At 37.4% G+C, this 16055-nt stretch overlaps 1 protein-coding gene across 3 annotated transcripts in view; it reads right to left on the reverse strand.

The window, feature by feature from the left end:
* LOC136245097 (two pore calcium channel protein 1-like) overlaps positions 1-16055 on the reverse strand; it is a 147086-nt gene that overhangs the window by 110665 nt on the left and 20366 nt on the right. For 2 of the 3 annotated variants that reach the window (XM_066036614.1, XM_066036613.1), the window contains exons 4-5: positions 11863-11976; positions 8489-8619 (exon numbers count right to left, since the gene is read on the reverse strand). In XM_066036614.1, coding sequence (XP_065892686.1) covers positions 8489-8619; positions 11863-11976 — 245 coding nt within the window. Of the gene's footprint in view, positions 1-409; positions 505-8488; positions 8620-11862; positions 11977-16055 lie in introns of those variants that run through there. The other variant, XM_066036615.1, reaches the window with a different exon arrangement.

Here is a 16055-nt window from a genome sequence, read left to right on the forward strand (position 1 = left end):
GGCGCAACATGTCTGAGATTATTTCTTAAGATGTTTTGAATACACTGAAGTGTCCATACAGCAGATGGAGGTAGAGAAATGCGAGGAAAAAACAATTCAGTACGATGGCACCTGCAAGACATTATCTCTAACAGGCGGAGAAGAGACTCAGGAAAGTGTAATATAGATACCATTGTTTGTTTCATGGTACTGCTAACCCAGCTTTGTAAACAAATCAAACTAATCTTACTTCAATGAAGCATGAGCTTCGATAGTGCAAAGCACACAGGTCGACCTGCTACAGGCAACTACAGAACAACCCCGCTATTGTTTTCCAGCAGAACGCTCAACTAATGTTGGAACACTATGAAATTGAAAAGGAGAACTTGGGCATTGCCATCTGCACGTTAGATTTCCACTGTTTATCTACCTTTCCCATTGCAAAGTGTGTAATAACAGTACTTCCGGTTCTTTGTCTTGCATCACAGCATGACGTAACTAAACTTTGTGGCTAGATATCTTTCTACAACAACATAATTGAATTATTAAAAAGGTGTTTTTGTGCATTGCATGATACAAACAACCTATTTATTCAATAAAATGGTAAGTAAATTTTCCATTTCAGTGAACCTTTAAGGAAAGTGTTGATGCAGAAAATTATTGCCTCAATATGGTTTCATTACATGAAGAAGAAGATGACCAGCCTGATTGAAGATAAAAGGAAAGACAAGAGATGCAGAGGACACACATCCATCAGAACCCCAAAAGGCACATGACACTAGTGAGTTTGTTATTGCAGCATAAAATGGTGGCTGTGCACTGCTTTGTTTGTCCTCCAATCTTGCGACTGTGATCAGACAGGCAGGCAGGTGGGTGAACAGATGGGCAGGCAGGCAGGCAGACAAATATGCGAGTTTCACTGTTATCTAAAATTCTATATGCAACTGCCTCTATATACATGATTTCTTGTTTTTAATGCTGTATTTGATGTTAGATGGACTAATATTATTCTGAAAAGGTGATTTTTGTTGTGTAAAATGTCTCTAGGATGGCTTTTAAAGGTGACATTTTAGGCAACGCTTGTTACTTTTGGGAGTATCCCTACTTAAACAGTACAGCCGTACTGTTTGATACATACACACTGGCATGTGTACCCCTTTCAAACCTCAGATCAAGGGAAAAGTTAGTATAAAGCACTGGTTCTGGAATGTTAAGGTGACATTCACGCACTTACCTCTACGTATATCACCGTTAATGCAGTGTATATATATTGTTAACTCAAGATGTTGCAGATAGGTGTGCGTGTATGATACACTTTGTGTTATTCTTCTCATAGTCACACTTCACAAGATTGATTGTGAGATTAATATGAGTTCGGTGGTGTGGTATTGTAAAAGATGTCTTCTATTTAGAAGAAGTTCTTTGACTGAAATTATTAATTGGTAATATGGAAGACAGTAGTCTTGTAATGAAAATGACAATTACATAAAAATTTAGTTGTAAAAAATAAGGGGCAGATACAAGAAGCATCTTACATGAAAAAAATCACCTTTACAAAAAAGTATTAGTCCATCTAACATTAAATACAGCATTAAAAACCCCCTTTGAGACCTGAAAAGTTTGTTTAAAATATTTGCGGTTTTGTGGTATTAATAGATTATTCGCTGTATGGTCTAAACTCTTCTTCCTAGACACAAGGAAACTTTATGAAGGCGATCTAAATACAATGGCTCACCTCTACAGCGATTATCAGGTGAATCATAGGAGTGGAACATGCCATACAACCCTTAGCCTTTCTTCCAGATGCTACATCGTGATTTTTGACACCAATTCGGCAAGCGTCCATATGTCGGTGATGGTAACTCCCATAATCAAAAACTAAGAACCATTTTATGCAGAATCAAGCGGCGAATCCCATGATGTTTATTCAAAATCCGTATACTGAAGTATGCAGGAGTTATGGCCGTGTTTATTTTGAAGAGGAAATTACGCGTGTTTATAAAATGGCGTCTTGTTTTACATGATGTTCTTTACGACTTCCTCGTTGTCTTTTGGCTTAAAACTATACATCACTGGAGTCCCCATTCATCAAGCAATCTGTTAAACATGACCCCATTGTAATAGCCCAAAGCATGCGGAAGTTACGGCGCCATGAATTTTTTCAAAAATTTCAAGGGTTGGATCGACCCCCCTACAGGCTCAAAGAAAACACTTACAGGCGGCAGGATTATAGATTTTTTTCTTCAAAAATTACCAAACTCAAATTTTTGTCTACCTCCCTGCCAGCATGCCTGCCTGCCAGCATGCCTGCCTGCCTGTCAGTCTGTCTGCCTGACCACAGTTGCAAAGCTGGAGGCCAAAGGAAGCAGTACATGGCCACTATTTACGTTACAATATCAAACTCACTGCTGTGATGTTCCTTTTGGGGTTTCAATGAGTGTGTATCTTCTGTGCCTTGTCTTTCCTTTTATCTTCAATCAGGCGGGGCTTTGTCCTTCTTCATGCAGCATTAATCTTCCCTATCAACACTTTCGTTGAGCAGCATATTTAGATTCTGCAAACTTATTTATGTGCTTATGCTCAGTAGATACCTGTAACTACACTATCAGTTCAATACCATGCCTATCAATGTGATTTTGGTTGCTTAGTAACAATCAAACACCAAGACCATACCTCTTAAACAATCTATTTACTCACTCACAATGACACACTACATTATTTTTGGCCTACTGTATTCATAATGCTAGCACAATGAAAATATGAAATAGTGGACACACTTCTGGTTGACTCGAGATACTGGAATACAGCAGTCACCCTAATAGAACAGTCACATGTGTATGCTGTATGCTAAAATTATAATGAAGTAGGGATCCAAGTGATAAAAAGTAGTGAAACAATAGATGAATGATGGTATCACAACATAGCTCAGTGGGAAAATCCCTACTTTGGCATTGAACAAAATGATTGTTATAACCTGCCAATGTAGGGATTCTCCCACCGAGCTATGTTGTAATACCATTATATTTTAGTGGCGTAGCCCCCAAAAATTAGCAATATTGTGCACTTTTTCATGAAACCATGAAACTTTCCACATAAATAGTATTCCTCATGACATGTAATTTTAGATATAGTGCCATCGCTGAGTTGACCTTTGGTGACTTTTACGGCCATTTTTGTACAGAAAATCAATCATTTTTGTCTTTAACTCCCTGAGGCAGTAATTAACTTGTTAAAACATGATACCAAACAAAAGATCTTGCTAATAGAAACAACTTGGTTTTTATTTGAAGTCAATAGGTGATTTCATTACAAAGTTATGATCATTTTTACTAGATGCAAAATTTGATAAATTTTCCTGCCCTCCAGCTGTGAATTACCTGTGGGCAGATAATTATGCATAAATTTATCAAATTTTGCAGCAAATAAAAATACTCATATCCTAAGAATGAAATCACCTATTGACTTCAAATAAAACCAAGTTGTTTCTATGAGCAACATCTTTTGTTTGGTACCATGTTTTAACAAGTTAATTACTGCCTCAGGGAGGTAAAGACAAAAGCGATCAATTTTCTGTACAAAAATAGCCATAAAGGTCACCAAAGGTCAAATCAGCGATGGCACTATATCTAAAAATACATGTATTGAGGACTACTATTAATGTGGAAAGTTTCATGGCTTTATGAAAAAGTGCACAATTTTTTGGTTGTGCCGCTATACTATTATTCATTTTTTGTTCCACTACATTTATAGCTTGGATCCCACTTCATTGTTAAATTAATAATTTTAATATATCAAGACACACGGTAGTGTGTCGTGCGGCCCAAGAAGCCGGCGCGCAACACTCGCGAGTATATTGACAGGAAGAAAGAAAACGCAATTTTCGCACATGCGTAGCTCTGTGCTTCCTTGATGAAACAAGACGATTTTTGCTGTGAACATGCCCTCCAACTTCAGCACTCTACATTTCAAATTTGAGCAAAATCGCTTCACGCGTTCCCGAGATATGCGACTTCAAAAATTGGCATAGTTTCTTGGTTTTTTCTTCTATATCTGATTGTCTTGAAATTTGGCACACAGAAGGGGGATATAAAGGCGCATCTCGGTATCAACTTTGGCTGGAATACCATAAACAGGCAAAGAGTTATAAGCGATTATTCACGAAAAATAACACCAATATGTTGTCATGCCTACAGGGTAAACCGCGTATGGGAAGAAGCTGCAAATCGGTGGGTGAATAGGTTAACTATTGAACTTCAAACCTTTTGTGGTTTGAAAGAAATCGAGCTAAAAACCAGGAAGATACAACGAAAAAACCAACAGTGTGTAACAAATTGCGCAATCGAGATTAGCTAATAAAAAAATGACTGCTTGCCACGCCTACCAGATAAACCGCTTGGGGTAATGTTTTGAAAATCGTTGTACAGATGGAGTAATCATCTTAGAAAGGCTCATTAATGGTGTAGAAGAATCAGACTTAAAGCCACGGAGTTATAACACGAAATCCAACTTGGTGCAGCAAGTGCGAGATCGAGATACTCTAATAGAGCAGTCATCGTAATAGAGCAGTCACCCTGAAGAAAATTCAAGAGATCAGCTAGAAACAAGTAACCTGTATAGGGATCAGCTACAAACAAGTCAACCTGTAGAGAGATCAGCTAGAAGAAGTTACCTTGTACTTGTAGGGAGTTCATGCAACTATGGAAAGAGATAGTTCAGCTAGAAGAAATCACCTTGTAGAGTTCAGCTACAAAGAAACCACCATGTAGAGAGTTCAGCTACAAACAAATCGCCCTGTAGAGAGATCAATAGAAGAAGTTACCTTGCAGAGAGTTCAGCTACAAAGAAACCATCATGTAGAGAGTTCAGCTACAAACAAATCTCCCTGTAGAGAGATCAGCTAGAAGAAGTTACCTTGTAGAGAGTTCAGCTACAAAGAAACCATCATGCAGAGAGTTCAGCTGCAAACAAATCTCCCTGTAGAGAGATCGGCTAGAAGAAGTTTCCTTGTAGAGAGTTCAGCTACAAAGAAACCATCATGTAGAGAGTTCAGCTACAAACAAATCTCCCTGTACAGAGATCAGCTAGAAGAAGTTACCTTGTAGAGAGTTCAGCTTCAAACAAATCACCCTGTAGAAAGATCAGCTAGAAGAAGTTACCTTGTAGAGAGTTCAGCTACAAAGAAACCATCATGTAGAGAGTTCAGCTGCAAACAAATCACCTGTAGAGAGTTCAGCTACAAACAAATCTCCCTGTAGAGAGATCAGCTAGAAGAAGTTACCTTGTAGAGAGAGTTCAGCTTCAAATAAATCACCCTGTAGAAAGATCAGCTAGAAGAAGTTACCTTGTAGAGAGTTCAGCTACAAAGAAACCATTCTTTAAAGAGCTCAGCTGCAAACAAATCACCTATACAGAATTCAGCTACAAACAAATCACCCTGTAGAGAGATCAGCTAGAAGAAGTTACCTTGTAGAGAGTTCAGCTACAAAGAAACCATCATGCAGAGAGTTCAGCTGCAAACAAATCACCTGTAGAGAGTTCAGCTACAAACAAATCTCCCTGTAGAGAGATCGGCTAGAAGAAGTTACCTTGTAGAGAGTTCAGCTACAAAGAAACCATTCTTTAAAGAGCTCAGCTGCAAACAAATCACCTATACAGAATTCAGCTACAAACAAATCACCCTGTAGAAAGATCAGCTAGAAGAAGTCACCTTGTAGAAAGTTCAGTTACAAAGAAACCATCATGTAGAGAGTTCAGCTACAAACAAATCTCCCTGTACAGAGATCAGCTAGAAGAAGTTACCTTGTAGAGAGTTCAGCTACAAAGAAACCATTCTTTAAACAGCTCAGCTGCAAACAAATCACCTATACAGAATTCAGCTACAAACAAATCACCCTGTAGAAAGATCAGCTAGAAGAAGTCACCTTGTAGAAAGTTCAGTTACAAAGAAACCATCATGTAGAGAGTTCAGCTACAAACAAATCTCCCTGTACAGAGATCAGTTAGAAGAAGTTACCTTGTAGAGAGCTCAGCTGCAAACAAATCACCTATACAGAATTCAGCTACAAACAAATCACCCTGTAGAGAGATCAGCTAGAAGAAGTTATCTTGTAGATAGTTCAGCTACAAACAAATCACCCTGTAGAAAGATCAGCTAGAAGAAGTCACCTTGTAGAAAGTTCAGTTACAAAGAAACCATCATGTAGAGAGTTCAGCTACAAACAAATCTCCCTGTACAGAGATCAGCTAGAAGAAGTTACCTTGTAGAGAGTTCAGCTTCAAACAAGTCACCCTGTAGAAAGATCAGCTAGAAGAAGTTACCTTGTAGAGTGTTCAGCTACAAAGAAACCATTCTTTAAAGAGCTCAGCTGCAAACAAATCACCTATACAGAATTCAGCTACAAACAAATCACCCTGTAGAGAGATCAGCTAGAAGAAGTTATCTTGTAGATAATTCAGCTACAAACAAATCACCCTGTAGAAAGATCACCTAGAAGAAGTCACCTTGTAGAAAGTTCAGTTACAAAGAAACCGCCATGTAGAGAGTTCAGCTACAAACTAGTTACCTTGTAGAGACATCAGCTAGAAAAGTTACCTTGTAGAGAGTTCAGCTACAAAGAAACCATTCTGTAAAGAGCTCAGCTGCAAACAAATCACCTATACAGAATTCAGCTACAAACAAACCACCCTGTAGAGAGATCAGTTAGAAGAAGTTATCTTGTAGATAGTTCAGCTACAAACAAATCTCCCTGTAGAGAGATCAGCTAGAAGAAGTCACCTTGTAGAGAGTTCAGCTACAAACAAATCACCCTGTAGAAAGATCAGCTAGAAGAAGTCACCTTGTAGAAAGTTCAGTTACAAAGAAACCACAATGTAGAGAGTTCAGCTACAAACTAGTTACCTTGTAGAGACATCAGCTAGAAAAGTTACCTAGTAGAGAGTTCAGCTACAAAGAAACCATTCTGTAAAGAGCTCAGCTGCAAACAAATCACCTATACAGAATTCAGCTACAAACAAATCACCCTGTAGAGAGATCAGCTAGAAGAAGTTACCTTGTAGATAGTTCAGCTACAAACAAATCTCCCTGTAGAGAGATCAGCTAGAAGAAATTACCTTGTAGATAGTTCAGCTACGAACAAATCACCCTGTAGAAAGATCAGTTAGAAGAAGTTACCTTGTAGAGAGTTCAGCTACAAAGAAACCATTCTGTAAAGAGCTCAGCTGCAAACAAATCACCTGTACAGAATTCAGCTACAAACAAATCACCCTGTAGAGAGATCAGCTAGAAGAAGTTACCTTGTAGATAGTTCAGCTACAAACAAATCTCCCTGTAGAGAGATCAGCTAGAAGAAATTACCTTGTAGAGTACAAAGAAACCACCATGCAGAGAGTTCAGCTGCAAAGAAATCACCCTGTAGAAAATTCAGCCACAAACAAATTGCCCTGTAGAAAGATCAGTTAGAAGAAGTTACCTTGTAGAGAGTTCAGTTACAAAGAAACCACCATGTAGAGAGTTCAGCTTCAAAGAAATCACCCTGTAGAAAATTCAGCCACAAACAACTTGCCCTGTAGAAAGATCAGTTAGAAGAAGTTACCTTGTAGAGAGTTCAGCTACAAAGAAACCATTCTGTAAAGAGCTCAGCTGCAAACAAATCACCTGTACAGAATTCAGCTACAAACAAATCACCCTGTAGAGAGATCAGCTAGAAGAAGTTACCTTGTAGATCGTTCAGCTACAAACAATTCACCCTGTAGAGAGAAAATCTAGAAGAAGTCACCTTGTAGAGTGTTCAGTTACAAAGAAACCACCATGGAGATTTCTGTAATCAATATTATGTATTATATATATAATTTGTACATTTACTGATAAAATATTTAAAGTACATCTACTTCATCTTTTCTTCTTCCTGTGGTAAAGAAAAAAAGATAGGTTAAAAGGTCCCAAAGCCGGCCATAGGCCGGCTTTGGGGTATACAAATACAAAAAGAAATAAAATCTAATCCAAAACAGCCAAGCTGTAAAAAAAGTGTGCGGCCCTCAAAAAGGCTATGGTGAAAAAAGATGTGAAATCGGCACAAAATTCACCTGAATTGTCATTATTAAAATTTTTACCATTAACCTACCATCACAGCCATTTCTTGGCCGCCACCTTGGATTTCACATCTTTTTTCACCATAGCCTTTTTGAGTGGCGCACACTTTTTTTACAGCTTGGCTGGTTTGGATTAGATATATATATATACTAGCTATTCCTGTGTAAAACTAAATTTCCTTGTACTAGTACTAGTGCTAAAATAAATTTTTGTAAAGTTATAGTTCGTTTTACATTGTAGGATTTAAATTTACTGCCTTGTACACAGCTACAAGTACATTGAGAATTTTACAAGCCATGACAATGATACAATAAACTTGGCAGATTTGAGTGTCTTAAGTCTTTCAGCATATAAGGGAGGGTTCTAACACTCCATGCTTATAATATACATGCATACAATAGCTCATTAGTAACAACAAACCTTCTCACACCAGTTAAATACACTGAGTCCAGTAGTAGCACAATACGTAGTGCTCTGAGTACACGAATGTGACTTTCATTCCGTACCAGAACCACTGTAGCCTCGACAAACATCAACACTATTATGAAACACTACAAAACAAATAACATCACACACTATAATTATACAATTAATAATTTACAATAGCTCTACAACCAATTTGTGGAACGTTTTAGAAAACCTCCAAGCCTTTAAAGGCCACAACTATTACAATAAGTACAAGCAGAGAAATGGCTATTGCATTTTTCTTTCAAGCCTCAGAGGAGCCATGATTCATACTATTCTAAGTACACAGAATAGAGCAGATTGTGCATAGTACAATATGAGCAAGACCTTTCATGACTTAATGCAGTATGTAAGAATAAAACACTTGTGGAGTGCAGATCCTCTCTGGCTATTAACAGTGTAGTTTATAGCTTGTGTCTCTTACAGTTTGCATAATGATCAAAGTCACAAATTTTTGTACAAACATAAAGAAACATCATATTATCTATGTTAATACTAATGCTGAACAGTCAGCATGGGATAAACTTGCTAAACATGTAACCACATTTGCAAACTGAATCATGTCAAATGTATGGAGAATTACTACACATAGTGTCTCTGCATAAGCATGGGGTTTCACTGAATATCAAAAATGCATTACTTCATAACAAAGTTTAGCTACATGCGGTAAGTTTAGCTACATGTGGTTTCAATTCTCGGTGAAGCAGTCTTGCTGAAAGATGTTTGAATTACAAATCTATATCAATCAAATAATTGTGTAACTTTATTTCAGCTATTCTGGGACATAGTTTAGTAATGACTCTGGAACCCAGAAGCACAAATAACCTGTGCTCCATTGTTAACTGTGACTGTTGACTAAAATCTTTGTGCTATAAGCTGTAAGAGGTAAAGGACCACAACTTCACAACTAAACAATGCTTGCTTAAAGTACTTTCAAGACTTGTGAACTTACATAGCACAATCCAATAGCTGGTAATAGCAACTATATCAAATAGTTTCAATCGGACGTTATCTATAATTTGACTTGTGTGGTTACATATACCCACTGTTAGACAGCATTGATTGCACTCTTTCCTTCATCGTTTGCAGCTCTGCATCGTTTCAGTAGTCAAACGTTCACACAATTTTTGTCCATTTACAGAGTTTGCCACAAGGTACATGCAGAAATAGGAATCCATACCATATTTGAGTTAAACGAGTTTCAATATACTTTTTACCATGTTGGAACTTCAGAAGAGCAGCCAAGAACATTTCACTTCTCCAAGAGCCATCTATGAGCACTATAAAAATAGTGATCCAAATATTTGCATTGAATTGTCACGAAGATGTGACAAATACCAATTATTTACACGTGTCATGCTAAATAATGGTCAACGGTTATGAACAGCACTTGGGAAATCTTACAACTTTTGTCTGCCAGCTAAAGGGTTAGCATTGCAAGTACAGAAGTGAAGAGAGTCAATTATGGAGTCTATATATAACTTGCGCTAACCTTTGACAAAAAAGATGCTCAGGCAAAAAGTTAGAATGCCTGCTGAGATGTACTTTGAATTCTAATGACATCATTTAACTGTGAGCATCATGCTAAGTTTTTAAGAAACAAACCACCTAAATAATTTATGGCCAAATCAAATATGTATACTTTCCCATCAGGAGAATATAATAAGTACTCCTGATCATCACATGCACGTTTTCCCACCATTGCTAAATAAGCACTTGCGATGTCATGGTGATGAATAAAAGCTGGGAGCCAAAGGACCACGTTCCTTCCTTTTCATGGTCAATGCTTGTAAAAGAAGGTCAAGGTACTGTAATAGGGCAGTCCATCACTCTAATAAACAATCACATTTGTATTTCATAATAATTTTTATATTGAAAATGGGCACCTGCTTTGAAAATTCCTGGGCATACCCCCGGCATTTGTATCTATATTGGTTGTATACTTCTATACAACTTTAATTATTAAAGTTATCCCTATACTTTTTAGCCTGTCATGTCAACAATTAGTGAAAACTGGCAGTGGTTTTATTATCATATGCCTGAAATTAATATTCCACCCCAGAAGACTACTGTTCTTGTGCTAAAAACACAGCCTCATTATATGAGGAAACCATATATACAATGTGCACCTTAAACATAACTTTACTCTTTAGTGTGAATATTATGCCAAGTTAAGGTATAGCACATTTGCCTCAAATGTTAAAGATGTTGCCGGCTTATGCAGAATTATTACATTCATACTGGATCTTTAGCTTTATATAAATGACAGCAAAACTTTATCAATCATGGAAGCAACTCATCTAATAGGTGTTCAACAATAGTAGTTGGTGAATGCAGTGACTACATGGTTGCTAAAATAGAGTACTGGCTGTTCTATTAGAGTATTACCTTGGTATGGTCTTTTAACTAAGGAATTTACCACTTTATGGAAACCCCAGAAATTCTCCTAGACCTACCTGATTTAAAATTCCTATGAAGACAGTTTGTAGGAGTAGGAAGCAGACAACCCACCAATATCATTGAACATCTTTGCCCTGGGTATTTTAGGATTGTCTTTTGTGCTCTCTTGGCTGGTAGAGTGTCTCAAATGAACCAATCTGCAGAAAATGGCAATTTTTTATCACTTATGGTTTGGTAGGTAAGCAACACTTGAAATCACACTCAAAATCCAGAAGCTCTGTAAATCTTCTTTGGAGCATACAACATAAAAGATCAATCAGTAAGATAATAATTAAAATCCGTGTATCTCTCCAACAGTTCCAAACCAAGGGTGGTATAAGTGATGGGACACTAAGGGTCAGTAGTGGCATGATATAGCCCTTGAATACTTCCAAGTATCCAGGGTATACAAGTATACACACACACATATATATATACTGCAGTGCTGCATTGATTTGGACAGGTACTCCAGACCAAAGATCATAGCTACTTTATACTACGGGGATTACATGGTATACTCATTGGTAAACACATGATAGCCACATGCACTGGTTTATATTATACATGAGTATACACTGCTGTACACAGGTATACATATGGTTAATAATTATTAATTCTGACAAAACTACTTATAGCAGCATCTTGAAACTAAGCAACTAGCCACTGAAACCAAATGAGAATAATTATGGAATAATACACTAGATACAAGAATAACAGAGAGAATAGTAGAATTTTTTGGGAAATTCTGGAAAGAATAATAGGTACAATTTTGAGCATAATAGGCTCAGGCCTATTTCTAAGTTTATCTTAAACACCTAGCAATATACAGATCATTGCATAATGAATACATATAGTGGTATTACTACATATTGCAAACATAAGGATTTTACCTTCAGCACTGTCCTCTTGTGGTTTCTGAAATATTTAAATTTAAGCCAGCTTGCTTTTAAGACAACACCAATAGTAAGTAAGATCAAAAACATAATCTCTATCGCTGGAGAAACCTGCAAACATACAAAGAATCACAGCATATGACTGAATAAAATTTAGACAGACAGGTAAAGGCAGGTATGTAGAAAAAGAAAAACCCAGATGGATACTCTGGCATGTAGCCTGAATGCTTACTTAGTTAGAAGTATTAATGATGGGTGATTAGGCAGTACGTGCATTATAATATGCAAGCAGCAGTACAAGCAAGCTGTGCATACATTAACTATTATGTGATGGGGAGAAACACAAAATTAATAATGTAGGATGTCCTATGTACAAATTAAAATCAAGAGACAGTGCAGTAGGATTACCGTAGAGTCGGGTTGTTAAGTACATGTATCTATTAAGGGCATATTATTTGTTAAGCGCATACACATTTCTTGTAATTAACCATGGATGATAAGCACACATGGCAAAATGAGATGATAGAGCTACACACAGTAAGAAACAGAAAGAAAAACTGAAAGTATTGAAAAATTAATGTCTCCTCAAGTGCTTACGCCTCCCTTGAGGTCTCTCTTCGCTATGTATACAGCAAATCAACCATCTGGATAGTGATAATCTTGTTCATCACGAAGGATTTCACCCAGAAATGGAGTCAAATATCCTTACATACTGGTGTGGTGACTGGCACAAACTATTAACTACTCTATTACAACATAGTGATTCCGTGTTACGCTCACCATAATTATTTATTAGGCATATGCGTCTAACAGATAGTATGATTTCTACAAAAAGTTTTCTCCGAAAATTACAAGCGCATGCGCTTAACAACCTGACTTTACGGTATAGACAAGGGCGTCGGAACCAGGAGGGCGAGGGGGGCTGGGCCCCCACACTATTTTCAAAAGCATGTTTTGGCTCCTCCACTTTTTGGGGCAAGTACTAGTAGCCAATCAGCCAAAGTTATATATGCACACAGAAATACATACCTCCATACAAGAAGCCATATAACCATCATGCAAAAGTACTCTGGGGTGTGGCATCACCAGTCCGCCGCAGCTGTCAAGCCATTCATTGTACTGTATGAGATGCTGTATTAAATAACACAAAAGCGCCTGTAATTTTATTTCTGTTATGCTTGCATGTGATATCTGTTGTTCAAATATTTCGTGGATCCCATGCAGTGAGAAGTTTAAACAGTGGGAAGAGTGTCACATCCATGGAATTATATGATGTGGGAAAGATTGAGCTCGAATTGAGGGTGGTAACAAATTTAAGTCTAAGAGGGCAGTCTCACTGTAGTGCACGAGTGTATGGGAGTTGCTGACTACCAACGATTAAATCAGAAATTATTGATTAATCAAGAGAAACAAACAAGGATGTTGAAAATCAAAGTGGCCAACCGTGAATGCAGTGTGGTATTCACGTGATCTACACTCAGTTTGGGAACACCTGCTAGAGCAGACATCCCAGCTTGTAGTTCCTTAAAGGTAACGATGTTTCACTTTGCGGATAACCACTATTAATACTGTAATCCTTGTAGTGTGAAGTACGTAAAATTCGCATAAAGAAAAGACCTTCATGTTACCATGATTTCTCACATGATATATACATACATCGAGCACATGCAGTAGGTGTAGAGGAGCACAGCGGCAGGTGTAGGGAGTGAAGAGATAATATGCAGTATAGGTGTAGGGCTATTAGCTAGTGATAACACATCCCACAATACCTTTATATAAACGAACGCATGATTTGGGTACAGAGGAGCCGCACCCTGTGTGTCTGCATGGATATTAATCAGTTTATGGTTGACTGGTTATGGCTATCTTTGGCCCCCCCCCACTCTGAAAATCGTTCCTACGTCTTTGGGTATAGAAGTGACGTGGTGATCACTATAAAATGTTGTATTCTTATGCATAAATAGTTTGTTTCAACATAAATCAAGCCTACCCCATAAACTTTATTACGCACCATTTTGTGTAATTTACGGAGACTTTTCCAATCCATGTGCTACATATAATACTATTATATTATCCATACTGGACTATATGCAGTGGAATATATTTTCTAAGGAACGGTCTACAATGATATTCACAAAGCTACAGTTAACTGTAGGGCATATCAAAGTATTTTTCTACATACTGCCGACCTAATTTATCTTTCTTCATATGACAGGAATTGTAGTTATTTCATGCACAAAATTACATGTTCTCCAGATGAAGTATGGGTTCCTTGACATGCATACTCCAGGTCTATAGTTGATAAAAACTCACAGTAGAAATAAACCAATTTGTTGCCACTGATTTTTATGGAGTTCAAATATCATGGGGTTTAATTAGTTAAACTAGGTTAATGTTGCATTTGAGCATGCATGAGTGTATTATGACAGTGGCTAGCCTGAAGCTCCACCATTACTGGAGGGAAGAGTGGGTAGGTGCACACATGAGAAGGGTTGGCAATAATTGGAGAATAACATTGCGCATGCACTACCAAGAAGGCACATAGAGAGATGTTAGAATGCATGGCGCTGCATGGCATAGTGAATCTTGTCCCACCCACACCACTTCCCTCTACCAACTATCTCATCTTAGGGCAGACTTTAATTTTAGAAGATGATAATCACAAAGGGGATTGTTAAATGGGGGTTTAATGTAATAGATTGCCCAAGGAAAAATATAATGACGGGGGTGTGGGGAGAGTGAAGCATGTACCACTGACAGTCCCAGAAGGGTAACTTACCATTTTTTCCCTTGTCTTTTTCATCTTGAGGGTGTGACAGTGCAGGGTTTCTATTAGGAGCATTGTGGCATGCAGAAATTCTTGTGGCTTCAGAGAATGTTAGCATTCCTACCTCCAAGCCTTTGTAGTAAAACATACATTATACATCATGTAAAAATTGTAAATTGTTGAAAAGGGGCCTATTTGAAAATTAATAGGAGAATTCACGGTCCTACCAAAACAACCACCATCTGGTGATGGTGGCAACCCGTTTGCAACAGGGTAAGCCCTGCTGACCAGATTAAAACATTAAACATATTTTTGGATTCAGAATGACCCAAGAATCAACAAAAGGAAAGCTAACAAACTTTCACTATACTTCAGTGTAGTTTGCTTATCACTTCATGCACAGAACAAGTTTCATTTAGATCTGTGCTTTCCTCCATCAAACTAAGTGGCATGAATCTTCTTTGCACCTGAGTGGCTGCAGTAGGGTTGCAAGTTGTGGTCTTAGCGACATTATGTTATGATCACCTAGGGGCATTAGGTTCCTACCAGAAGTTCATCATATGATCATTGTTTACAACAAAGACTGAAATGATCTAATTAGATGCAGTTGTGGTATATAATGGATTCTAATCGGACTCTTGACAAGCAGTGTATCACCATTTTACATAGATAGTTTGTACTAAATTTGTCTTCTTAGAATTGTAAATAAGTAGGGATATGTATTCAGACCTTTAGTAGCATCCAAACAGTTATCAATGTTCTCTATCAAACCAGGTTGGCCACTGTGTGACATATTAAACTGCCCATAGATTAATAATACTAATCATCATAATACTACCTATGTGACCCACTAGAAAATCTCATGTGAATGTGCAATTGGGTATTTCACTAAGTATAGGTTTTTTACCCTGCTAAAGGCTATGAAGTTAATAATGTTGATTCACATTTAAATGATTTTAATGGGAAGACACAGACTATTCAATTTTTACCAAGTATTCTTTGAGTATTCAAAGAAATTACTTCTATCAACCAATTTAAGAACCATCACAATCATTGAACTTGCAATTGTATAAGAATGATGTTTTGTATTGATTCTCTCCCTCCCACTGTGGTAAGATACTCTTTGGTTGCAAAAAAGTAATCATTAACTTTGTTAATTGTAACTCAAGCAATACATAATCATAATGAATTGTAGCTTATAGTTTAATAGCCTCTAGGTATAGCTCTCACATTGTGAAATTTATGACAGTGAGTGAGCCCCCAGGCAGCACTCTGATGCTCTTGAGCTTTCTATTTAATTCACTTTGGCTCTGATGTATAACATTCTGCTTTCTTGTCAATAGAGAGAACAGTAGAGCTATAACTATCTGTATTGGTATATGTACAGATAAACACCTTATAAAGTAAACACTCTAAGGGTTTC

Source organism: Dysidea avara, chromosome 15 (genome assembly GCF_963678975.1).
Source record: "Dysidea avara chromosome 15, odDysAvar1.4, whole genome shotgun sequence".
In the NCBI taxonomy this organism is placed as follows: Eukaryota; Metazoa; Porifera; class Demospongiae; order Dictyoceratida; family Dysideidae; genus Dysidea; species Dysidea avara.